Source organism: Semicossyphus pulcher, unplaced genomic scaffold, assembly GCF_022749685.1.
Source record: "Semicossyphus pulcher isolate SPU_LCO1_2020_fin unplaced genomic scaffold, fSemPul1.0.p SCAF_22, whole genome shotgun sequence".
Classification (NCBI taxonomy): Eukaryota; Metazoa; Chordata; class Actinopteri; order Labriformes; family Labridae; genus Semicossyphus; species Semicossyphus pulcher.
Window position 1 is genome coordinate 16,718,506 of NW_027211696.1, and position 26,120 is coordinate 16,744,625.

Below are 26,120 nucleotides of genomic sequence, written 5' to 3' on the forward strand. Positions count from 1 at the left end.
CCAATAGGATTTCATTAACGCTACCTGGAATAGGTGCCTTAATTTTCAGTTATGAAGTCTTAATATAAATACATATAACGCAGGGTGAAGGTCCACTACAGAGATAAGAAAGCGTTGCAGGATGGAGCTCCTAGACTTTTTAAAAAAGTTAAATCAGCTGTTAAATCAGTCAATATTTAAACTTCTTGTGTCAGGTTCAAAATGAAAACACAAGCGCTGCAATCATTCATAAAAAAGGGACTACATTCAAAGTAAAACTGCTCCTGGCTGCTGGGAATCTATCCAAACACAACAAACAATTATTATTCTATAAATCCGGAGAAATGAGGCCCTATATGTGTGTTTAGATATGCAAACTGAACAATACAGAAACCATTAGTCAGGTTAAAGGGTTTGCTGCGCCTCCCATGAGCGCAACTTTGTGACCTCCGCCCCCCTGGTGGCGTCACGCAGGAGGAGGGATGGCACTTTAAATATGGAAAAAGACACGCTGTGCTCTCAGAGCCTCTCCACACGCTTCCACTGAGACACAAAAACGAGCTTCTTTTTCTTCACCATGTCACCGAGACACGACCTGAAGAAGCCCAGCACGATATGAGGATCGTGTGTTTGGTGTTCAACTTGATTTATAGAGTCATTCCAGCGAGATAGCTCCGGCTCCTCGACTTCTTTTTATACTCTTTATTTGACTTCAAAGAAGCGCGACAGATAGAGTAGGTGAAGATCTGCAAACGACTTCAAGAGCGACTTGAACTGTGCAGAAGGAGCTGGGATTGATCAGCCTTTAAAGGCGAAGTTCGTCACCATGAGTTCCGACAAGACGAAGTAAGTTTATGATCTTTCCTCTTTCCTTGTTAACAGTTTACAGCATTCTGAACTTTCGCCTGCAGGAGTGCATTTCCTGTCCAGGTGAGAAAGTGTAAACGAGGTATCAGGTGAATCCTAACCACCAACTATGTAAATCAGCGCGTTATTCGGGCTGATTTTCTGTGCGTAAAGCAGTTTTTTTCGGTTGCTTCTCTTGGTTTAGTTTGCTACTTGTGCCATGTCTTTGGTTAACTTGAACAGACTATTGATTGGGCGTCTAAATAAGTACAGAAATGTCATTCATTCGTGTACCAGCCTTGCCAGGATAAGCCACTGCTGCCGTACTGCTGCGGCTATGAACGGCCAGGTAATCTATTTTCCAAGAACCTGTCACAGGTAATTACTGAGACAGACGCTGTACTAGGGGAGCGCAGGCCAAGTGAAGGAGATCTGTCCCCAGTCAGTGTAAATTCATGAATAAGCTGTGTGTGTGTTGCGTATGCTTCACAAAGCCATGTGGAAAACTCCACAGTGAGACTGGGCCAGCGTGTGCGTCCATGTTGCGCAATGACGCGGCAGACTCAGCGGTTACTATGAAACCACAAGGAAACAGAGCGTGCACTTTTCTGATATGCACCTGGAATTTATCAGCTGTTTGCCAAACCTCATCTGCAGCCACTTATAGCTATCATAACCTACAGTATAAACCTCATCCAGCCCTTAATATTTACTTCTACATTTAAAGTGTGACTGTCACCCCTTCATGCAATAATGAGTGAAACTAAGAGTCACCTATTGAGACTTCTCACAGGTGTCTGCCCAGCCCTCCTCTTACAATAGCAGCAGAAACCGTAAATCCAAACTTGATTCCTCATTCTTCTGTCTTTTGTGTCGGATTGTGAAATCTGGTTGCAACAGGGAAATGTTTTCCACTTTTCTTTGTGCCGTCGATTTTCCGGTGTGAATCTTCATCACGGTTCTCGTCTTGAATGCCTCTTTGTGCACTGCTGACTGATGTTGTGTGCAATTAGATGGCCTTCAGTTTCCTCATTCAGTGGAGTGTCAGGAAATTCCAAAAAGTCTAGGCCAACCTGACAGGCAGGTAGTCGATTAGGATTGAGTTATTGCATAAAAGACAGCTGAGTACAGATGTTACGTGTCCTCTGCTACTCTGATCTACTTACCGAGACATTTTACACTTCATGGACACTTTGATTTGTCAACCTATAAACTATACAACATAAATGTCTAAATGTACTTTAGTACCAGCTTCTTCAATCCTGGGATTTGCTGCTTTTATCCTTTTCGTTAAAGAAAACAAAATAGATTGGGGCCTGCACATTTATTAATATTTTCAGGATTAATAGATAATCTTTTCGTCATAAAATCTCAAGAATATTTTAGAAAAAAGATCATCAATTTCTGAGCCCAAAGCGAAGTCTTAAAATCGCTTCTTTTGTCCAAAACCTAAAGACTCTTTCTGCTTAAAAAATGACTGCCGATCTTTCTGTCAAAGGTGAGCTTAAACTATTGCACGGCCACCTTTCAAGCCCCTCAGGTTTGAAGTGCGAGTCTCAAAACATCTCTTCTGGTTGGAGTATCACTCCTACATCATCCCAGTATTGCATGTTGTGTTGGTGGTCGAGGGGTTCCTGCTACCCTCACGCTGAACCTGGCTGCTGGTGGGATCTGTATGCGTCATTCTGTTTAAAGAGATGGGGATGATCCCTGATCCCGAGCAGCTGATCCTGGCTCCTCACGCACCGACAGGTTTATCCCGACCCATGAGGTCACTAAGAAGAGAAGCAGTGAAGTGAGAAGTTGTGAGATGGATGCAGCTGGTTGCTCTCTGACCCTCTACCAGCTTTGTATTTTTTTTTTCTTGTATTAATCAAGCTGAGGAAGTTATAGCAGGAAATGAAAAAACAGATCAAGAAGATTTCCTGCATTAACAATGACGTGAATGAGGAGAAACCAGATCTTATCTGACTTATGTTTTCATACAAATACAGCACAGGAGTAGATTTGTTTCTAATCCTCTTCATCCTCCAACAGCACCTCACTTTTTTCTGTTACATTTTATCCCACTTTACATACCTAACTGGTTCTTCTTGATTTATTGCTATTGATGGGATTCACCAGAGGCCGAAAGATGTAATATTTCTTTAAATATATTGTGATTAAATACCCCAAGTCATAGATGCTACTGAATTTTTACAGACATTTTTAACAATTCTAGTCCCCAAAAGTTGATCAAATTCAGTGCTATAATTCAAATAATAAAAGATCAATACATAACATTCACTTTTCAATATTGCTATACAAAACTATAGATTTTTATTTTTTCCCCCTCCCCTATTTCGCGCCCCGTTCAGATCAGGAATGCTGAACTTTTCCTTCTGCATCCTGCATGCCTGTGCACCACCTGTGGTATGTTTCTCATCATAAGGGTCTCCCTGTCTGAGGCCTCCTTGCGGAGTGATTAACGTGGCTCCATTGACCGTCTACATGCAGCAGTAAACCTGCAACATGAGCTTCCTTTAGCTCTCCTGTGTGTCCCAACGTTTTTCTCGCTATGTTACATGACCTCCCCTCATGCACATGAAACACATCACTGACCCATGTTGAAGTAACTGCTACCAGATAAATTCATAATATTGACATGGTGCTCATTTTCCTCTGACGTCAAGCTAAGGGTTGGAAGCTCAAATGCTCTTATGTCATGCTGCTGTGTTCCAGGTTGCAACATAATTTGAAGACTTGTTGTCATCTCACGCATAATGGACTGATCAATAAAGGAACAGACTGAATTTTCAACATCTGGACGTGATTGATAACCCATTAGCTAGCATAAAACAGCAGCTACCATTCAACTAGTTCAACATAACCTTTTTTAGGAGTTTATATTGTATACTATCAAACAGAAATGCTAGCTAGGTAATTGTTGAATGCTAATGTAAGTAGTTGTCTAAATAATGTTGATCCTTTTAGCTTCGGTTAGCTAACAATAGCATTAAATTCATTCCTAGCTGACATTACTTTTTAGCAAGGAATTTGTACGATTTTAATACTATCAAACAGTATTGTTAACGAGGAAACGGTTCTATGCTAATGTTAGCTGTTGTCTAACAGTAGCTAGTGATGACCCATAACCTTTAAACAACAACTAACCTTAGCGTTCAACAATAGAACGTTAGCTCTTCATGACCTTTTAGCTACCGTTAGAAAACAGCTAATGTTAGCATTCCAAGGTAGGGTTTAGTTGAATTGTTTTACGGTAGATAATTGGTTATCAATTATGTTGTTTTACTTTGAAGTTTATAGGAAATGGTTCAATGCTATTGTCTTACAGTAGCTAATGATGACTCATTTGCCACTTTTAGATACAGCTAACCTCAGTATTCAATCATTTAAATGCTCATGTTCGCCTTATGAACCATTAGCTACCGTTAGAAAACAGCTAATGTTAGCATTCCAACAAATATGGTAATGTAAATTCGGGTTTAGTTGAATGGTAATGGTAGCTGTTTTAGGGTAGCTAATAGGTTATTAATTATGTTGTTTTACCTTGAAGTTTATAGGAAACGGTTCTATACGAATGTTAGCTGCTGTCTAAGCTAATGATGACCTATTATCTACCTTTAGACAACAACTAACCTTAGCATTCAACCATTTAAATGCTTATGTTAGCTGTTGATGAACCATAGCTACCGTTTAAAAAAAAAACCCGCTAACGTTAGCATTCCAACAAATATGATAATGTAAGTTAGGCTTTAGTTGAATGCTAATGGTGGCTGTTTTCGGGTAGCTAATGGGTTATCAATTATGTTGTTTTACCTTGAAGTCTATACTAGGAAACGGTTCTAATGTTAGCTGCTAATGGTAGCTAATGATGACCCATTAACTTTAGACAACAACTAACCTTAGCATTCAACCATGTTAGCTGTTGATGAACCATAGCTATTATTGTTAGAAAACAGCTAATGTTAGCATTCCCACACATATCAAATGTAAGCTATTTGCAAACTGGCAACACAGCATTATCCATTTTAATAACAGCATTTGAATTTCCCACCCTAAGTGTGACGTTGAGGGAAAATTGTGTACACAAATGATTGTGCAATAATGGAATAATATGGCTCCACCCTTCTGCTTTCATAGTTGTGTTCATTGAGCACATTCTCAGTGACACTTAAAGCTGTAGCTCAATAACTGGTTTTTGAACTTCCTCACCAACGTGACAAAGAAACTCCCTGGAGCTTGTACTTTCCGTTCGCTCTGACCTAGGGAGAGTACAAGCAGAATAGAACATGCTAAGAAATCTGGGGTTAAACGATATCTTCGAACCTGACCTTTTGCTAGCAATAAAAGGAGGCTACAGAGGCTAATCACTGAATTTGTATTGCTTGAAAACTTGGCACCAAGCCGGCCCACTCCCCATTTGTTGTTTGAACTTGGAGCTAGCTTGTGGCTCGACATTACTGTCTGCTATCAGCTCTGTACTTCTATCTATCTCCCTCCAGGCCAAATATCAAACCTACTGGGATTTGATTTAGATTAGCTCGCATTGCAATCGGTGGAACAAGTTGTATCCTTCCTGACTTTGTTTACTTAGCAGTTTGTGTACACTGCTCCCATCCCTTCATTTAGCTAACATCGTGTCATCCTCAGTTTTGCGGTTTGTTCAGAAGGAAATGGCAGATGTCCATGTTCTTATTGACATTCTTGATACGCATTCCAAAAATCAAATATTTATTTTTGGTCATTTAAAAAAAACGATTCCCATAAATTGTTCAGATTCGCCACAGCAGATGAATTCTTGATTTGATACTGACACGCTTTATGTAATCCCAGAACAGACCTTGAGGCAGAGGCTATCTTAACTTTCTGTGGTAAAGCCCCCAAACAAAAAAGAGACCTAACTTTTTCCTCATATTGAAATTAAGGTTTTGTAGCTGGAATCCTCCTTTTGTAGCTGTTTTGGCAAATGTGTATTCTACTGTTTGCAATATGTTTTGGCCTCCTTAAAACCCCTCTTTCCTGGCCTGGATTAGTACACACTTTGCAGCACTGGAGGAGCCACATTCCTTCCAACCTTCCAGGAAGGTTAGGGCATTATGATCAAAGGAAACTCCGGGTCATGCAGGCCATGAAGATGTCTCTGACCCTGGAGTAAACATAAGGCCTCCTGGTAGAAGTGCTGTGCAAATAATACACCCACTCTAGCAGGAAAACAGTCTGTTCAGAGTATATTCATCTTTTCTGCAGAATTGTAGGTGGATCAAAAGGTGATTCTTGGTCATGTGTGGGTGGTTGGCAGAACCTCACTTTAAAGAATTGCAGTTATTCATTGTGTTCGTAAATCATTCAGCTCTTTCTTGTTGTACAAAATATCACAATTGGATCTGAAGACCACCAGTGGTGCTTCTTGTTCCTTCATTAGTATGGAAGCCTTTAGGGGACAATATCATGTAAACTTGAATGTGTTATTTCACAATAGCGTTATATTACCCATAAGTATGTTTCATTTGGGTAAAAATTAAATAAAGATGCAAAAATGCCTTTTTTAAATTTTAATTTTCTCATATTTCTATGATCATGCTAAAATTAAAGTGTGGTTGTATGACATATTTTTTCAATTGTACCAGCTTTACAGTGAAAAAACCCAGATGTTTAATATTTAATAATGTAAATTTATAATTTTTTAAATATTTAAAAAAAAAAAAAAATTTATTTGAATATTAAACAACAGTTGGCATTTTATTTTCCTATACTTAACCTGCTCTAAAGTAAATTATATTTAAATGCAATAAGCAAAACAGTGGCATTTATGTCATGGTCAGGTGTTATGATTTGTGAAAGGGGCTCCCACTCCCACTTAGCTGACGAGGGTAACTTAAAGTCGAGCTGAAACAGCATTTCGAGAGTATCTAGCTTCCGTATCGTGACGTATTTCCAAGTGAAACAGGACGTGCAGGCGGGACATATCATTACAGGGGTTTGATTTGATCGTTGAGAAGTGGGCGTAGACAGACGTTCCCCACAGCGCAGTAGCTAGCTAACTGACCGAGCGTTCTTGGTGCTCTGCAGCTAAATGTTGCAGATTGATTGGTTGAAATTGTTTAGTGCTAACTTACGCAAGCACGCGTGATATTTTGTTTTACCGGAAGAAAAAATGATCGGATTTTGATAGAAGAATACGAAGAAAGATTTTCTGTATTTTTTTGGCCTATATTGTCAAATAGATGCACAATATTACCGGGGATGTGATCTAAAAGGATTAAAATGACATTTTTCATTTCACCTCGACTTTAACAAAGGTGAGCAAAACACTGGTGACGTGTGCCCTGATGAAGACCTAGTTGGTCGCAACGCATCGGCTATTTTAAACGTTTATTTTTGCCAAGTGAAATAAAGACTCTTTAATTCTACAGAAATCCTACAGAGTGCCTTGGATTGTTTTTTGGAGGTCAATTGCGTTTTACACTTTCTTATTAAGGTTTTTTCACCCATGCAGTGACTCCGTCACAAGACGAAGTCTGTTGCAATTACATTTAACCACACCGTTTTGGTTTCAAAAGAAAAATCAATCTGTCAGTTCTCTCATCAAGGCTGGTCTTAAGTTTGGAAGCTAGAGAGTCTTGCCTGCAGGGAATGATTAAAAATGAATATGAAAACGGGGAGCATTGCATTTTCCCCTTTAGGCTTCCGTAGTTTCATGCATATTTACAAACAATGGGAGATAGTCAGAGTGCTTTTTAGACTCCTTGCTGTGCTAAAAAAAATTTTCTCTTTTGCCTCATAGAGTGGAGGATGAAGCTGTTCTGGACAGAGGAGCGTCCTTTGTCAAACATGTGTGCGATGAAGAGGAAGTGGAAGGTAAGATCAGTGATTATTACCAGCGCACTTATCCCTTCATCTGCCCCGGTGAAACATGAAGTTTCCCCTCTAGTATCAGCGAAAAAATGAACTTATTGTGTAAGACATATAGAGGAAGATGTTTCTTCAGTTGTTTTAATCCTCTTCAGAGCTGTCTGTAAAGCTAAAGCCACAGAGGAATTCATCTGGAGACGCCCACATGAGCTTTCTGAGACGTTTGGATGTTTCACAAACCAACATTAAAGTGCACACAAACAGAACTATGCCGGAGTTTTGGGCGTTAAATTCAGCTGTTCTTTTTAATGCAGTAGCCATTGCAATACCCTCAGCTTCCCTTGAGCTGGAAGTGCTTTATTTAGTGTGCGCCTGATGTTCAAGAGAGCATGACTGACCACTGCGAAGTGTGAAAGATGTCATTTAAAGTTCAAAGACAAACAAAAATACTTCTTTAGCTCATCCGAGGGATCGTCAGAGTTTCTCTCTGTCTCTCTAATTACTTCCTGGAGACATAAAGCCATCATTTCCTGTGTGGGCTGCTGTGGGGGAAGTATTTGGCTTGATTTTAGTTTTGCAATGTGACTGACATTCTCTTCCTCATTAGGAAATAAACCATAAATGTCAAAGCCAAAACAAATGATGCATCAAAATGATGCACGATGCGTCAAAGCAGCAGACATTTCATCACAAGTTCAACCGCCCCCCATTGTTTTCTTTCTTCCACTGATGATACGGATTACCAGCCATTCAGGATTAATGTGATTTCCCTTTGTGCGACTGTAATCTGATCTGCCGTCTTCCTCTTGCTGCATTGTGTCGTGGCAGGTCACCACACTGTGTACATCGGCGTGCACGTCCCCAAGAGCTACCACCGGAGGAGACGCCACAGACGCAAGTCCAGCCACAAGGAGAGGCGGGAACGGCCGGATCACAGCACAGAGGGATACAAGTCAGACGGGGACGAGTCCACCGCCAACATCCTCAAACCTCTCAGTGAGTTCCAACTAACAAGTGAAAGTCAGGGAAAAGAATAAATCCAGTTTTTGGCAGCCATTAAAGCAAAAGAAAAGACTAATCAGAAACATGCACTCAAACCGAGTTCGTGCAGACGGGGAATGGGAAAATTTGGAATTCTAATCTGAAAATGACGCTGGATTAGCTCAAAGTGTGTAAAGTAAATACAAGACGTGTATTATCCGCACCTGGGGGATTAACGCAGAGCTTTGTTGTGGGTCTTTGGAGGAAAGGATTCTCAGGAATTAGGTAGATGGGAAGCAGCAGAGTCGGGGAGGCAGCTTATCCCGCAAAATAACATCAAGATGTTTCACAGGAAAGATAAGGACACTGCCACAACAACCTCTTCAGTATTTAGAGGAGCAATGAAAGAATACGCACGCATCAAAGTTGTGTTAGCTGGCATTCAGATGCTCCTATGATGGTGCCTTTTCTGAATCAAATTGTGGTGTGTTCAGGAGCTTTAAAGGGGCCGTATCTTTTGAATGCATATTGTCATATTTTCACGTTTTTTATTGTTCACAGTGAAAAAGTGAAAACTGCATAATTCCGTGTTTTTCCAGAATTACATGTTTAAAAAGGTCGCCTCTGAAATGGGCCGTTCAGAGCAGCTGCAGGTCTCTACGTAGAACTTTGCTTTCGCTGAAATCGACCAATCGCCTCAGGCGGCCTTCTCGCACGAGCTTGTCGTCAAGTCGTCAAGATTTCAGCTTACCACTCTGATACCTCCTGGTGATTCTGGCTCGTACATATAAGGCCGAAATAACCGATCCTAGAGCAGCCACGTTTTCTACAACTTTGTACTGGGATCGCACAGGTGGGGGAGGGGCTACGCGGTCACTCCAAATACTGTCAGCCAATCGTGGCTAAGGTCTGACCTTTGAATGGCAGACGGCTTGTTCGTTTCAGGAGGAAGGAGAGGCTCTGAAAAATAAGAACATTTTTTAAACGAAACAAACTCCACCAAAACTACCACCATGATTCAAAAACACATTAGAATGATAGAACATTGATTGCACGGCTAAAATATGTCCCCTTTAAGGTGTAATGTGCAAACCATAGAGAAGATATGTTGCAAAAATGATTGCTTAGAGCTAATCTGCAGTCACCCGACGTGGACAGCAACTAATAGGTGCACCCTTCAACCATATTACAAATGACATGGGTGCAAAAATGTGCTGTTTGCAAATCGATCTTAAAATTAACCAACATATACTTTCGCCCACTGTGTTTCTGCATAATGCAAAATGTCAAGCTGTCTGAATTGTCGTCCCATCTTGAGGAGAATTTTCAGACTTTTTTTAAACGCATGATTGCAGGGTTCATCCACGAAGTGCACATGGAGATTATCGCCTGTCTCATGAGTCTTCCTCAGGAAACCACACCAGATGTCTCTCCTTATATGGGAGATTAGAAAAAAGTAGCCTGGTAGAGTCATTAATCCCACGATCATTTTCGAGAGCAGGAGGAATAATCATTATCTTTCAGAGCTTTAACATAGAAAGCAGCTTAGAGACTTTTATCATTAATGTGGTCACACAGGTGAGAAGCGTTTAAGCTTTCAAAGTCCACATCATGATAAGTGTCGAGTAAAAGCAGCCGTATAATCATTGAGGGTCTCCATGTTGTATCTCTAAGCTTTAAAGAAGGGTAATTTTCTTAGCGTGCCAAACGTAACAATCTTGTTAGTAGCTATTTGCATGACATATAATTAACACAGCACTGGAATTCACCTTAACACGGCACATCCAGGAAGCGGGCATCATGGGAGAGTGTTGACTCTGTTGGTGGGAGTTACTATTAAGGTCTCAAAAATGGGTTTTAGATACGCAGGGGAAGGAAGGAATTATCCTCCAAATGGGAACATAAAGTAAAGCAAATCAGGAATTATAAGATAACACTCAACTGGTAATTACAGTGATGTTTTAAATGGGCCGTGACAAGTTCAACTTAAGCTCGAATACAATTTTAAAATGAAGCCTGGAGTCAAAAAATGTAAAAATAAACAAAACTGTTGCACATGCGGCCAAGAAAAAGGAGAGAGTAGCTCTTCTCGGCAGCTGTGAAGACGGCGGTGCATGAAGCAATCGGCACTTTCAGTGGAAATAAATCTCTCGCAGTAAGAGCATAGTTTGGAGCAACACCCTTCAGATAAGGTTAACTAGTAGAAGGTCAGATAGAGTCTGGGATAAGGAAGAAGTGATTCATGGCATGATTAATAAATGACAATATCTAATGGTGAGGAGAAAACTGTTTCTCGTCTGTGCTGCAATTGCTTGGCAGCAGAAAAATCTAACCTCGGGGTGAACTGAGTGGGTTTCTACTGAATACAGTATCACAGATTAGACACAGGACGACCGTGATACTGTGTAGTACTGATCAGGGCAGCTTTTTAAACATCTTTTTTTACATGCAGCAGTTGTTACAGTTAAAGTTTCTTCGATGCACACAGGTCAGATCAGTAGAGACAACAAGGCCAAGGCTTAAAATAAAACGATACATACAGGAGAAACTAGCTGAGGTTATATGCATCCTTTTTTTTACTCTTACTGAAATCCTTCTGATTTCAGATTGAGGTAACACAATGGTGATTGAGCCTATGGCCCACTGATGAAAGCCTTTGCATTTGCAGTATTACAGACTGAGTGTCTGTGGCGACTTTAGCACAAGCGGCGCCCAGTTAGTGACGCGTTTTCCATCAGCCAGCAGTGGTTGGTCTGCCAGAGAGGGTAGGCGGAGCTAAGCGGCTGCTTTTCCGCTCTCTGCAAGTGTTGTGAGTAAACAGTAATCTACTATGGCTGAACAAACAAAGAAAAGATGGATGACTACAGATACAACTTCAACAATAAGTGAAAATCCAAAGAAAAAGAAACAAACTCGACGCTCAGATGAAGCAAACAGTCTAAAAAGGAAAGCGACCGTCAGCCAGGAAAATCAAGAGTTACAACCGGAGCCAACCGTGAACGTCACACATGCAGCACTGTCTGGATATGTAGGAAGTGTGCTCCCGCAATTACCGTTTATAACAAAGCACACTCCATACACACCCAGTATATAAATAAATAACAAAGAAAAGTGTTAGTGTGCACACTTCTGGTTAGTAATTGCTGTATAAAAAGGTGTCATGAGGGTGTTGCTGCAAGAGTGCCTAAAGCTGTTCATTTAGTGTTCATAATACGGCATGCAGCTACACATTTAATTGAAGTGTGTGACCTGCACAAAAGTGATGACGCATCATGCATTTGTCTTCCATAAGGACTTTGTACGTTATGAAGAACATGCACACCCATGCAGAGGGCATGCACAGAAAGAATACAGCCAGGAAGTAAAATCGGTTACGTTATCAATGAACAATCAGAATATTTGGCTCCATGTGTCATGCAAGAAATAAGGCATGCTCTCATTTGTTTACCCCTCTACGATCCCCCCTTGTCTTCACATCGAGCTGTCTGTCCACAGACGAGCGCTTTTATAGCCTGTGTCTCACTTCTAGCTCCTCTAACGCTTTAATCCTCCTTTGTTACACCTCCTGCCGGCCGGTGCACTTAGTCACCCCAAGGTGCCATTATGATGAGAGGAGTTTTGCTCACATTAATCCGTCTGCATGACTCAGTAATCAGACAGAGCCTACAGCATGTGAGGCTTGGTTGCAGGTAAAGAATGGGCAGGAAAAGATCTAATTGCGTATCTCTTAGGTAAGGTAAGGAGATATAGACGGGTGAATGTAACTCCAAAAGGAAATTTAGATTATATGTTTATCTGATAACACCTTTAAAGCTATTTACTGCTCAGCTGAGCATGTACCGTTGTAAAACTCCCACTAGAAGCTGTGAAAGTTGTTTCCTCATAATTTACAGCCTAAATGTCAACAGCAGACGACATAACAGATACAGCCGGTTCCTTAAAGACCTTTTCCAAATCTCCCTGGCATTCAATGACGCCCTTAATTTACCCTGCGGCATTCTGACGTGTGTACGGTTCAAACATGCCAAACGTTTGTGTAAATGCAGACACTGTCGCTGCCTGTTCATCCATAGAATCAGACTTTGCATCAGCACGAGGGTTCGGGAGGGGGGGGAAGCAGCAGAAGTGGAACCAAACTAAACACAGAAGCAGGTTTTACACTGACCTGCGGTTCACTTTGAATGCTCTTTCCAGCTACCACGCACACAAAACAGACCGGTGTTTCTTTCTCATGCTGCTGTATCTGTGCAGAGGATCTGAACTGTAAACAGTCTGGTATGGTTGAATGAGAGGGCAGAGCCGGCTGTACCGAGAGGCTGCGGCTACTGTTGGGATAAACATTTTCCTCCTGTGGACAATTAGACCTCTTCAGTGACCCCCTGCAGAGATTCTCATATTAGATTTTTGCCCTTTATTTATTCTTGCTAACTTGTCTTTACCCCCCTCTTGTCCCTGTTGGCATATCTGGATAGGCCTGTGTCTTTAGGTTCCAAATACAGTCCGACTGATATATTGGTCAGCCGATATAATCCCGCCTGTCCCAGATATCGGTACTGGTTTGTTTTTGTGATATAAGCCGATATCAAAACTTCTTTCTTAAAGGTTTTTTAAGGTGGCAAAGCTGAAGAGAGACAGGAAATGTGGTGAAGAGAAAGAGGAAGTGTGAGGGTTGGAATCAAAACTGGTCCCACCGCAGCAAGGACATTAAGCCTCTGCGCATATGGCACATTAGGACTGCACAAGATCACAATTATTAATCACTTAATTATTCATTTTAGAGACACATTTTTTTATTGTACTTTCACATTTCAATGAACAAAGCGACACTTTCAGTTCAAGCTTTGTGCTACATTCAGGCTCATGTGCAAATTTAGCTTCAAACTAAGACTTAAAATTAGGTTCTCTGCCTGATGTTGGTGCATCATGGGTAATTTCAGTGTGTCTTTGCGAGCTGGGTGCACGGTGTCGTGCTGTACAGAGTCTCTAGTTTTCTGACTTGACGTGAAGTAGCGACATTATTCTTCAAAAACCGAAATGCCTCCAAACAAGCGATGACGAGCCGCTTCGGGGGAGGGCAGCTCTTCGTCTTCTGTTCCAGACGATTGACTTTCGTTTCTCCCGAATGTCTCTGTTGTTTACTTTTCCACTCCAAATTGCGGCTGCAACGACGTGACATGCAGAGCTCCCCTAAAAGTGAAGCCAAAACCTCTCTGTCGCCCCCGTGAGGGAGCGGCTGTTAGTTTAGGAGGCGCCTGATGGAGCATTTTAAACGTTAATATTGCCGTCAATAAAAAGATGATGTTGTCCACACTAGAATTAGTTGGAAATATATGATCAAGTAAAATATCCCTTTTTAATAACATTATTTGTTTAAGAAAGTGACCTGGGCTATTTTTAATTTTCATATCGGGTTAAAATCGGTGCACAAACAACGTAGAAAACTGAACCATATCAGCCATCATATCGGTAAGAAGTCCTTTTTTTTATTCTCAGTCTAAAATGTCATATTGGTCTTAAAAGTCACGTATCAGTCGGGCCCTGCTTGTTCCTGAAAACCAGCATACATAAAAGTGCTGATGTAGCGGGTAGTTTGTTATAGCGGCATGTAAACGTGCATATTAGCTCATAGAGTTTGATATGCGGGCAACTTTCAGGCTGACTTGTGCCCGATGACAAAAAGCAAAACAAACACACAGACGAGACAGACTCCTCCACTTGTTGGATTTTCCGCTGTTTTGACCTCCATCTAAATCCCCCTAATCCTGTTGATTCTGGCAAACCCTGAGGAGCTGTCCACTTAAAACTTGTGTGTAACCACAACAAAGGTCTGGTTTTCATTCATAACACCGGTTGTAGACCCAAGAGGTGAGTGTTGTTTGTGTACGTCATGTGCTTTAAAAGTCAGCGAGACAGACGGGGCCCTGGGGCCGCGAGGATAACTGACAGGATTTCTGTCTTTGTTTTGGGCTGTTTGTGAATGACGTTGACGTGCGTACTGCTGATATACATGATGGAGAAACGCCAAGAGCTGCATCTCCTACAGCCTGGGTTTCCCAAGAGATTGATCTTGACCTTCATGTAGCTTAACATTCTCGCTACAATAGAACAGGTGTACTATTTTAAAATCAAGCGTCCTAATTTAAGCCTGGGTGCGCTGTGCCAGGATTAAGAGGTTACAGGCACTGTTAGGATTGCACCGGTTGATACCTGGACAACGTGAGTGGTACAGCATTTCAGGTGAAAGGTGCGTAAGTTGCTTCTTGCGACATGACACAACTTTCCTAGAAGTGTTTCCAATAATACACACTCGGACTACCGTTTTATATCACTGTAAACAACAGTGTGGCTCTCCTTTTTGTTGTGTAACTTTATATATTTAGAATCTCTGAAGAGCAGGAACAACATTTATTGTTCTTGTGCAATATTCTTAGGTCAGTCCAGTGATACAGATCTGGTCACACCTTTCTTAAAAGGAAGTACAAGTTTTTCCTCTTAAGGGTGTGATGCCGAAAGTCTTCCTCCGAGATTAAATACACGTGCGCTTTGTTAATGGGTTCAAACTGTTCAAGTGTCACCTGTCATACCTTTTAAAGATGCGATGTTTTGATTTGCTCTGCATGATAAGAAACAACACGTTAAAGTGCCCGCGTTTCCTGTCCACAACTTGTTCGTCAAAAATGCACGTATAAAAAGGTGCAGCGGAAATTCGCAGGCAAACAAAAACACCACGTTCACATGTTTAATTTTATTCTGAGAGATGCGTGAATGTCGCATCATCATGCAAACACTCCCTGGCTTTATAACTGCTGTTGAATCAGGAAGTGTTTGCATGATGATGTGACATCGAGAACTATTACTACTATTATTCAAGCTGTGTGTTGTACATATGATCTGCACCTGCACGGCCTATTTCTCACCTTGGATTAATTGGTTTCATGTGCATTATATTCCTTATTGTAAAGAACTTTGAGCTGCATTTCTAATAATAAAAAAGTATCATTAGTAATGTTATCATTGCTGGAATCGACAGTTTGATTCAGGCAGGATTGATTTTTGATTTTTCTGGTCCCTAACTTGCCTCTCGCTCCTCCACAGTTTCTCCCGCAGAGAGGATCCGGTTTATCCTCGGGGAGGAAGACGATGGCCCCCCACCTCCTCAGCTCTTCACCGAGCTGGACGAGCTCCTGGCTGTGGATGGGCAGGAGATGGAGTGGAAGGAAACCGCCAGGTGAGACGCTGAGTCCAATGTTTCTAAGCCTGCTATTCAACCTGTCAAACACACCCCACCCTACTTTTATATATTAGGAGCCGTAGGCATAAATTTCCTGCTTAACAATCACCGTGCAGTCAGCGGAACACAATCCCTTTATGAATAATCGTGTTTGGCGTGTAGAGGAAATAGGCCGTACTCCAGTGAACTCCCAGTCTGCTCTTATCTGACTGGGATCTGGAGTACCTGCTCTGTGGGACCAGGAAAAAGCAGAAACTCCCACATGGTCAGAACAAAAGTTAATGTTACAGTAAGCTCTTTTTAAGCTGTCCATCATGAGTGCTTTGCTAAATCAGTGCACGCATGAAAATTGTAATTCGGTCGCTGTCAAAGTTGCTCACGATTGTTTTGTTTAAGTCGGCACAGAGATGCAAGTATCGTCTCAGAGGAGTATTCTTTATACCCGTCTTATAAACACACACAATAAGATATTCACAGGCTTGCGATAAGCATTTACTTTCAAGTCTTTGTCCTGGTTTGGGAAGGACAAGGGGGTTTTGTAACAGGGGGGATAGATGCATCCCTTGAGGTCGACAGAGTCTCCTTAGTCAGGCTCCTCTCCCAGTAAGACGGCTGGTCACAGGCGTGTGGACGGCAGCCAGAGGGATACTCTATCCCCCCGAGGAAACCCCATCCTCAGGCCTCAGGAGAATGGCTCTTTGTGGCGCTGACATGTGAGGCATTGTTATTAAAAAGAATCCTTGTCCTGGGTCTTGCCTTTAAGGCTAAGCTCATCATTGGCAGCAACAAAGTCTGGTTTCTCGTGTTCAGCCATGCGTGGTCTGAAAGTTACAAAAAAAGCTGTCGCCCAACCGTGTGTTTTCTCACGTCTAGTGATTTATTTTTTTATTTCTATGCTCTACTGAATCCCGTATTCTTACCTTGTGAACTGTGACCATATCACAACACTGTGCGGTTGTTTTGTAAAGAAAAGAGGGCCCATCTTGTCTCCATTTGTTTGGCTTCAAGTTCATGAACTTTTTCCTTTTACTCCAGATTCTAATACCCAGACGATAACCTGCGATACCAGTGGCTACATATATTTTTAACAGCTAAATACTTATTACAATTTATACATGTAATACAATATCATTGTTTTATAGCCTCTGAATCCTAACCAAAGCTGAGTTAGCACCCAGAAACAAGCCTGGGTAATGTTAGCGGCAGGTCGGCTAGCAGCAGCTCTGCTAGTCCTGACGCCGTGTCCTGTGAAGAGGGTAGAGAAACACAGATTTTTAATTTGAAACTGCTTTATTTAGAGTTTTTACCAGTTTTAATGATCTTAACTTTAAATTTAAATAGAAAATACAGCCTTGAAATGTGTTTTAGGAGAACCGATAGCTGCTGCTCCGCTAGTAGCAGCTCAGCTAGCAAGCCCTCCTGATGCTACTGTGTCTGCCACTTAAGAGAAACGTAGGTTTTTTTACACAGGTAACTTCTTTATTTTGTCTTTTTACTGGTTTTAATTGTATTAACTTCAAATTGTAATAGAAAACATAGACTGGAAATGTGTTTTGGGAAAAGGGTGCTTGCTAACATTTTGCTAGCTTTGACAAACGTTAGCTACACTCTTTGCTAGCAAAGCACTGTTGTTATGATAACCTAAATCAGCGAATCTTTGCCTTTTTGGGAAGTTCTAATAAATTATGGTATTGGATTGGTGCATTCGCTGGCCTACTTGCTGACAGCTGTACTTTCAGGAACCTGTTTGATATAGAAAACTCGATTACACACATTCTCTGAACTATTTATTTAGAGGAACACCATGTCCCGTACTGCAAATATATCTCAACTGTCTCTCTTCTTACTTTTGTCTTTTTTTTCTCTCCCCGTGTTCAGATGGATCAAGTTTGAGGAGAAGGTGGAGAAAGGCGGCGAGCGCTGGAGTAAGCCTCACGTGGCCACGCTGTCCTTACACAGCCTGATGGAGCTGAAAACGTGCATCGAGAAGGGAACCATCATGCTGGACCTGGAGGCCACCACGCTGCCACAAGTCGTCGGTAAGTAGGGTCAACCAGAAAAATCGGCACACACGTTAAGATTTTCGACGTATCTTGCAGGTGGTTCGATCTTGATCCTCTTTCTTTACCTCTGGCAGAGATGATCACCGACAGCCAGATTGAGAATGGTCAGTTGAAGCCGGACCTGAAGGAGAAAGTCATGTACACGCTGCTCAGGAAGCATCGCCATCAGACCAAGAAGTCAAACTTGCGTTCTCTTGCTGACATTGGCAAGAGTGTTTCTAGTGCAAGTAGGCTCTTCTCCAACCAGGAGAATGGTAAAGCAAACCCAAACAAAATCTACTTTTTGTCTTCTTATGTCAACCTTAAACTAACCACTGCTGTAGATCTTTCTTTTCCTAACAATCTCTCACTTATTTTCCACCTTGTCTTCCTTCTGCTTTCCCTTCCCAACCTTGTTTCTCTTGTCTTTCTTTTCTTATTTCTCCTTCTCTTGGGGTCTTTGGTGTCTCTGAACTTCCTGCACCCGGGGTGGTATAGCACGCAACCCCCATGAGCAGCACCCTGTGCCTTCTTTAAGCCCACACGACTTAGAAGAACCGTCTGAGGTCATGAGGAGCTCCAGCATGGGATACCTCTGTAAGTGAGGTCACCGCACTCCTATATGGAAAGCAATTTGAGGAGTCTCTTTTGACTTGAAATTAATCGATTTATGGTGGAAATAATCTGCATATTTATTGCAGCTTTACCAAGCATTGTCTGCATTATATGTTCTGTTAAAAAAAGTGTAGATATGGGGAAATATATATGTCATGATAGGCCCATTTTAGTATGATAATATCAGCTAAATGCGAAGATGGAAAAGCTCCACTCATCAACTTGATATTTTTCTGGCGACCGAAAGCTTGAATGTTTCACACACTGTTCCCGAACATTGTGTAAAACAGTGTGCGAGTTAATGGACTGTATCAAACCGAGTTCCAAAGTTTACATTCTGACTCATTTGCCAGTAGTTTCCTTTTGGCGCTCAAGAGCAGCTGACCTAAGACGGCCATGTTTCCTCACTCTCCTCTCTTTCTGTGAAGCGCCAAATGAAAGGCCATCTGGCATTAGTCCTAAAGCTTAAGCCTCTCCACATTTAGCTGACTTTTTCTGGCTCTCTTCGTCTACTTTCCTGGTGCTTCTTTTCTTTTCTGGGACTCGTTTTCCACCTCGTCTCTTTTGCAGTCTCCTCTTTGTTCCTAACAGTGTCTTTCCCCTCTGCAGGTAGCCCCACTACCGCCCATAGAAACCTCACCTCCAACAGCCTGAGTGACTTCTCTGACAAACCAGAGAAGGATCAGGTAATGTGTGTGTGTCTGTCTGTATTAGAGGATACTTAAGGACCTCTTTCACAAAGCAGCACTATGCAGGGTCATGTGTTCGGCTGTGTGTACGCGCAAGCTTGTGAGCCTCACATACTGATAGATAAGACCCCCCGGCTGTCTCTCTCTGCTCTGTGCAACAAAGGCTCTCTGTCTCTCGTCCCGTGAGTTTCTATCATCTGCACGAGCACTTTCTCTCACCGCCGTGACTCATGATCGAGCAGATAACTCTGACTCGGCCAGAGGCACACCGGACGTAGATTAAAGAGCAGAGAAGCAGTTAAAGTGTAACAACTTCAATTACGCTCCAGCAACAGTTAATGAATCTGTATGTGTGTCAGACTGGTTCGGCCTTTGATAAAACATCAAGGCTTTAGTTAATCATCCCCCTGCAATACACCTCTTTTTCTTTCACCCACAACTCGTGTTGCTTAATCCAAAGTGAGAACAGTTTGCGTGTCAGTTTAGTGTAAGATTGTAGATGCAATGTCCTACACGCTGTAGTAAAGTGTGTTTATTAGGTGGCATAAAGTCAAGCTGCCCCTTAGCACATAATTCAAGGAAAGGGCGGGCACGGCGTGTTCTCAGAGACACCGCATTGGTCTCTGCCAGGCTTATTTTAATTACATTTTAATCCAAACGTTTGTTTAAAATGTCACACAAATCATTGATCGTGCTGCATTCAAAAGATGGAGCAAGAGTTTGTGTGCACAGTGACGCAGTATGTTGATATTCATTGTTACAATGCTTTTTTTCCCCCCTCTCTGCTCCACTCTCTGTTCTTACAGCTCAAGAATAAATTCATGAAGAAGTTGCCCCGTGATGCAGAGGCGTCGAACGTGCTGGTCGGTGAGGTCGACTTCCTGGAAACTCCCTTTGTGGCGTTTGTGCGTCTGCAGCAGGCCGTCATGCTCGGGGCTCTTACCGAGGTCCCTGTGCCTACAAGGTAGAGCGCACCACAGCTGCATTATTAATTAGATAAGTGAGTTTAAACAATCAGTTCCCTAAAATGTGCCCTAAAACAAACTTTCTTGCTGTTACTTAGGTTCCTCTTTGTCCTGCTCGGCCCCAAAGGTAAAGCAAAGTCCTATCACGAAATTGGAAGAGCCATTGCCACCCTGATGTCAGACGAGGTACTTTATTTCCCTGCTAATGTTAAGCAGTTTACTTTCACTATTTTTAGTAGGCAATCTTGTGACTGTGCATGTTGGTTTGGTTTTAATGCATGATAGCTGCACTTGTACAAAGGGATTGTCTTAATCCTAGATGCTACGTGCGTGTGTGTAAAATTCATAGTTTCTGCTTCAGATTAAGCAGATTTGTTTTGTTTGATGTGAACTGTCAAGCGACAGGACAACAGAGCTACATCCTCGCTCTTCTGAAGCAGTAGAGCTCATCCTTTTAAGCTCTGATTGGACTAATTAGGCTGTAATTGGTTGTGAACCTAAGTTAATAGCATCTGGAGCTCTCTCCTGGAACAATTTGGCCTGTCCTCTGGATGGTGGAATACATCTAAGGTTGTAGAAGTTGCTAGACTAGAACAGTCTTTAGTCTTTAGCCACGCTAGCTGGCTAGCTGGCTAGCTGCTCTGTGAGGTTGTACTAAGGGACAGCAATGTGTAAAACTAAGTGCTAACCTCAGCATGCTAACATACTTGCAATAACAATGCTAACATGTTGATTTTTAGAATACTGCTTACCATGTTAACCATCCGTGTAATGTCTTAACTGCTAATTAGCAAAAGTTGCTATGGCTACAAACAGTCTTGACAATGACACATTGATTAACACATAGAGAAAAATAATAGCTTATTTGAGGGGTTTGTAGCATGTAATTTTATGTTTTGATATGTAGTTGGCACTACAAAGTTTAGATACAATGATTATTTCAATTGTGGTGAAAACTTTGACAGTTTAGCGTTTTCCAGATATTTATGGCACTTGATACACCTAGCTTAAAACTGGGACAATTCCAGAAACAACTGGTCACAGTCGTCTGTGATGTTGAGTAAAATATCAACAAAATATAAACAAAACTTAAGACTTTAGCCACACTAGCTCGCTAGCTGCTCTGTGAGGTTGTACTAAGGGACAGCAGTGAGTCACACTAGGTGCTAACATCAGCATGCTAACATACTTTCAACAATAATGCTAACTTTTAGTTACTTTTCGAATATATGTCGATGTATCTCGACATGTTAACCACCCTAGTTTAGTGCCTTAACTCCTAATAAGTAAATGTTGCTGTGCTAACACACAAGAATTTTGCTAACTGAAGAGAAAGTTATCAGTATGCTAACTGCTAACAGTTAGCAAACTGACAGAAAGAGCTGGAATCATCAAAGGCTAGGAACAGCTTTGACAACAACACATCGATTAACACGTGAGAGTTGATTCAGAGGCTTGATGTATATCTAATTCTATATTTAGTTTTTTAGTCTTTAAAAGTTTCGACTTTATAATTATTTCAGTTTTAAACTCGGACATTTTAGCGTTTTCCAGATACCTTTCAGGACTCGAGACACCTAGCTAAACACTGGGTCAATCCTGGACAATCCTGGTCACAGTAGTCTGTGGGAAACTAATTTCATTACTTTAATAGGGGATCACGACAGTACAAATGGCTGTACCAAATTTCACACCAATCCATTCAACAGTTGTTAAAATACTTCACTCTTGAGTACTTGTCATCCTGCCAAATCTCTCAGCTCTCTGGATATTGCTGTATTAGTCATCACAGCAGTCTGTTGGCAGTGACCAGCTTACATGCTAACTCTGAAGCATTGTGTTGAAGCTGTGGTGGATAAATGTGTTGGCTTAATAAATGCAGTGAAATAAAACAATTTTAAGTTATACTTTTTATATATATTATCCAACCTTTTCAGCTCGGTCTGCTTTGTGTCTCTGTTGACACACTTACACTGACACAACCTCTTCATGTTGTCAGGAATGTTAACACACATTTCACAGAGTACTTAACCCTGAGAGCACCTTGCTAGCAGATTCCCACAGGCCCCAGCTCTTCCCAGTATATCTCGTATGTCAACAAGGCAGGATAGGAAGTGTTTTTCCAGGATTTCCTCAGGTTAAAGTTTACCCTCTCTGCTGTCACGTGAGCGTTTTGTCACAGGTTTATCAGATGTTTCTGCATGTTGAGAAGTAGTTATTTATTGATAACGGCTCCTCACAGATCATGCGTCATTATTTGTTTACATTGCAAAAGAGATTCCTGGTGGTTGTAAGGTTGCTATGATTTCACAATCCTTGTTATCAAAAGCCAGTGTGCCAGAGTAGTTGCACATTTTGTGGTTTTCCTCTAAAGCTCTGTATAAACAATTTAACGACATGTAACGCTGTTTTTAGGCGGAGTACTAATAGGTCGGTTTTGTATGTTTGCTGGCAGGTATTCCATGACATTGCCTACAAAGCGAAGGACAGGCAGGACCTGCTGGCAGGTATCGAGGAGTTCCTGGATGAGGTCATCGTCCTGCCCCCCGGAGAGTGGGACCCTGACATCAGGATAGAGCCACCCAAGTCTCTGCCCTCCTCAGACAAGAGGTCGGTTTTAATCTGCACCAGCAAATCCAAAGAATGAAGTCTCTGCACATACATTTATTAATATACACTCACCGGCCACTTCATTAGGTACACCTGTACAATCTAATGCAGTTCAATACAACAGCATGTCCATGGATTCTGCTTTCATGAAGTTTAGTTTTTGTTGACGTTTGTTTTGTTGAGAGTAAATTCAATGAGGTTTATTACTGAGGCCGTAGTTAAAGTTTAGTTTTTGTCTTCCCTATTTACACATGAGGGGGCGAAAGTATTAGAAACACCTCTGAATATAATGCAGCTCAGAGCAGCCCCACCATCAGTTATGACCTTGACACTTAAATATTGAAATAACACCTCCGTGACAGCTTAGAAAAAAGCCCGTACATTACAGGCAACATGAAAGCAAATCTTATGGCCGAGCTGGTGTACTGGATTACATTAGACTTTTCAGGTGTACCTAATGAAGTGGCCGGTGAGTGTATATTTGACACCATGAAATGATCTTCAATATGTCCCCTCCTCTTGGCAAGACCAAGTCAGTTTTTCATAGCTGCGACTACAAATAGCATTTATTAGATGACGTTAAAATTGTAAGCTATTTTAACAGAAGCATAAAAAAGATGGCAACATTTAATTTTTAGTTTGCTGACATAAGATAATATTAGCTACCATAGGCTACAGGAAATTAAAGATCAGAGAAAAACTGTAGCACCAAAAATCCCCTCAGTGGGTTAAAGTGAGCAAGGGTGCATTTTATTGCTCATGAATTAAACTTTTACACTTAAAATGTTTATTCATACAATTAAAAAATGTGTTATTTATTTTAAAAAAGAGTGCATAATCTCTTTTTAGTCATGCCTATGTCTTAGTCTAATGTGCGTTATAAGTAAATAAAGAACGTGTAAGTCAGACACTTGTCAAACAGTTTTGAATAATGTTTTATATAATATAAAAAATGTTTCTCTCCATTTAGAGATTTTCATAAAATAAGTATTTATTGTTAATGTTTTATAAAACTGTTTTAAGTGATCTGCTTTGAACCCTGAGTCTTTGGTAGCTTGAACTGAAGGAGAGAGATCTCCAGTTTATTGACAGCTTGTGATCAGCTCTTTACTTACACCTGTATTATGTTGCTTTTTTATATTTTATTCCTGTCGTCTATTTGTATCTAATTCTATTCAAGTCCACTGACAGTAGACGTACGACTGTTTAATAGCTTTGTACGTTTTTTTATTCTGCTTCTGTGTTCATTGTTTCTGCACCAAAACACTAAGTCAACTTCCCTGTATGTGTAACCCAACTTGGCGATAACCTTGATTCTGATATGATTGTTTGTCTTCTGCTTTAAAGGAAGAACATGTACGTTGGATTAGATCCGCCTCAGATGAACGGCGACACTCCCCACGATGCGGGACATGGAGGGGGAGGAGGACACGAGGTTGGAGAGGAGCTGCAGCGCACTAGAAAGTAATTTGGATTCCAACTTGTATTGATAAGAAGAATAAACATGGCAATGATCTTCATACTATTAGGTGACATAATGTGCCTGCAGATGTGGGCATTATACACCTGACTATAATCTTGATGGCATGTGATCGTGTCAGGGAAGTGATGCATCGTTAACTAGAAGTCATAACGTAGAAAAATATTCAAGTCTTAATGTTCCAATGAGGAAGTATTCATCGCATGTCTCGAGAACAATTAGAGCACGTCGCTGTTAGATAACTTTTTCCTTCTTGCATCAGAACAAGACGTCCTTTGTTTGCAAACTTTGGCTTCAACACGTGTTTCTAAAGCTGAAGCGTTAAGACATGAGATGATCTTCTGACTTGGGCGGTTCTGTCTTTAAGGTTCTGCGGGGGTCTCGTCCTGGACATCAAGAGGAAGCTGCCGTTTTTCGGGAGCGACTTCTACGACGCTCTGCACATCCAGTCTCTGTCGGCCATCTTGTTCATCTACCTGGGCACGGTCACCAATGCGATCACGTTTGGAGGATTACTTGGCGATGCGACTGATAACATGCAGGTAACACACCCTCTTCCTACTGGATCTATAATGAGTGATCTGATCTGACTCCTGTTTACAGCTCACTGTAGACAAAACACGACTCTTGTAAACCTTGAACTAGTTTAACGGCCGAGTTGTGATATGATACTGATAAAGTATAACTGTGTGCCTCCAAGATGAACCCTGACTTATATATATATATATACATGTTTATAGAGCCACTTGAAACTTGACCTGAGGCCATATGGATCCAGTTTTCATTAAGGTGACATTGACCTAAATCATAGAGTAGTTATGAGTGTATATGAATAGATAGCACCTTTTCATTTTACTTACACTGCCTGCGTACCCGCCCTGATCGCGGGGTCTCTCTGCGCTCCTCGTGTAGCTCCGCGAGTAAATTCCAGGCACTCTTCGTGTGGTAACCATGGAAACGGATCTGCGCAGTACTGTATCCCCACCGGTACAACCGCACTTTCTGTACAGCTAACGTAACACATAGCCCGGCTTAAGTTAAAACTACGACATTACCTGAAACATCCAGTTGTGCGCAGATGCTCTGCCATGCAAAGGCGCCTCCTGTTAATGTCCCTGTACACCCAACACGCATGCGCATTTTGCAACTGGTGCGTGCGTCTCTCTGCAGCACCGACACAAGGAGCGAGAGAGAGGAGAGATGCTGTTTATTCCAAAAAGTCCACTTTATTGCTGGCAAAATGTTCAAATACTACTCAAGTTCTCATTATAGTTCTGATTCTTGCTGTGGACCACCTTTTCACCTCTAGGTGTTGGAGCTTAGTGTTACCGTTACCTGTCAAGAAGGAACAGGGCAACCTCTGCATCGCTTCGCTCTTCAGCCCCTTACACTCCCACTCGTCTGAGCCCTCTTTTTATTTCGGGCTCTCTTTGTCGCTTTGTTCTCCTCCGAGCTCTTCCTTCTTTTTGCTCCTTTAGCAGTATATGTCGTTGTCAGCTAAAGAAGGTGCAGGAAATTTACCGCAAGTTGCCGTAGCTCCTGACTGACACAACCTCTTCGTGCGCGCTGCCGGCAGAAGCCACGTGGAAGCCGGATGACGCTAGTTTGTACAGAGTAGCTGTGATTGGCTAGTTGAAAGCTAATTCTGATTGGTCGTTTGTTTAAGACCAACAAGCAAAGGGGCGGGCACATCAGCAATCATGAAATAATGTTGCCTACTGTAGCTTTAAATGGTAAGATCCAGGAGATGAGGCGCTGTACTGCAATTGCCCATACATTTTAAAAGGAGCCTGACAGTTGGACCATTGGAGTATCTTTATTTCCTCT

At 41.6% G+C, this 26,120-nt stretch overlaps 1 protein-coding gene across 3 annotated transcripts in view; it reads left to right on the forward strand.

Annotated features, from left to right (window-relative positions):
* Positions 1-522: 522 nt before the first annotated feature.
* LOC138602061 (electrogenic sodium bicarbonate cotransporter 1-like) overlaps positions 523-26,120 on the forward strand; it is a 38,917-nt gene continuing 13,319 nt past the window's right edge. For all 3 annotated transcript variants that reach the window (XM_069673440.1, XM_069673437.1, XM_069673439.1), the window contains exons 1-12: positions 523-825; positions 7,613-7,686; positions 8,509-8,676; positions 15,757-15,889; positions 17,771-17,931; positions 18,030-18,209; positions 19,159-19,235; positions 20,045-20,202; positions 20,302-20,389; positions 22,659-22,813; positions 24,161-24,277; positions 24,661-24,835. In XM_069673440.1, the coding sequence (XP_069529541.1) occupies positions 806-825; positions 7,613-7,686; positions 8,509-8,676; positions 15,757-15,889; positions 17,771-17,931; positions 18,030-18,209; positions 19,159-19,235; positions 20,045-20,202; positions 20,302-20,389; positions 22,659-22,813; positions 24,161-24,277; positions 24,661-24,835 (1,506 nt within the window). In that variant the 5' untranslated portion in view covers positions 523-805. The remainder of the gene's footprint in view (positions 826-7,612; positions 7,687-8,508; positions 8,677-15,756; positions 15,890-17,770; positions 17,932-18,029; positions 18,210-19,158; positions 19,236-20,044; positions 20,203-20,301; positions 20,390-22,658; positions 22,814-24,160; positions 24,278-24,660; positions 24,836-26,120) is intronic.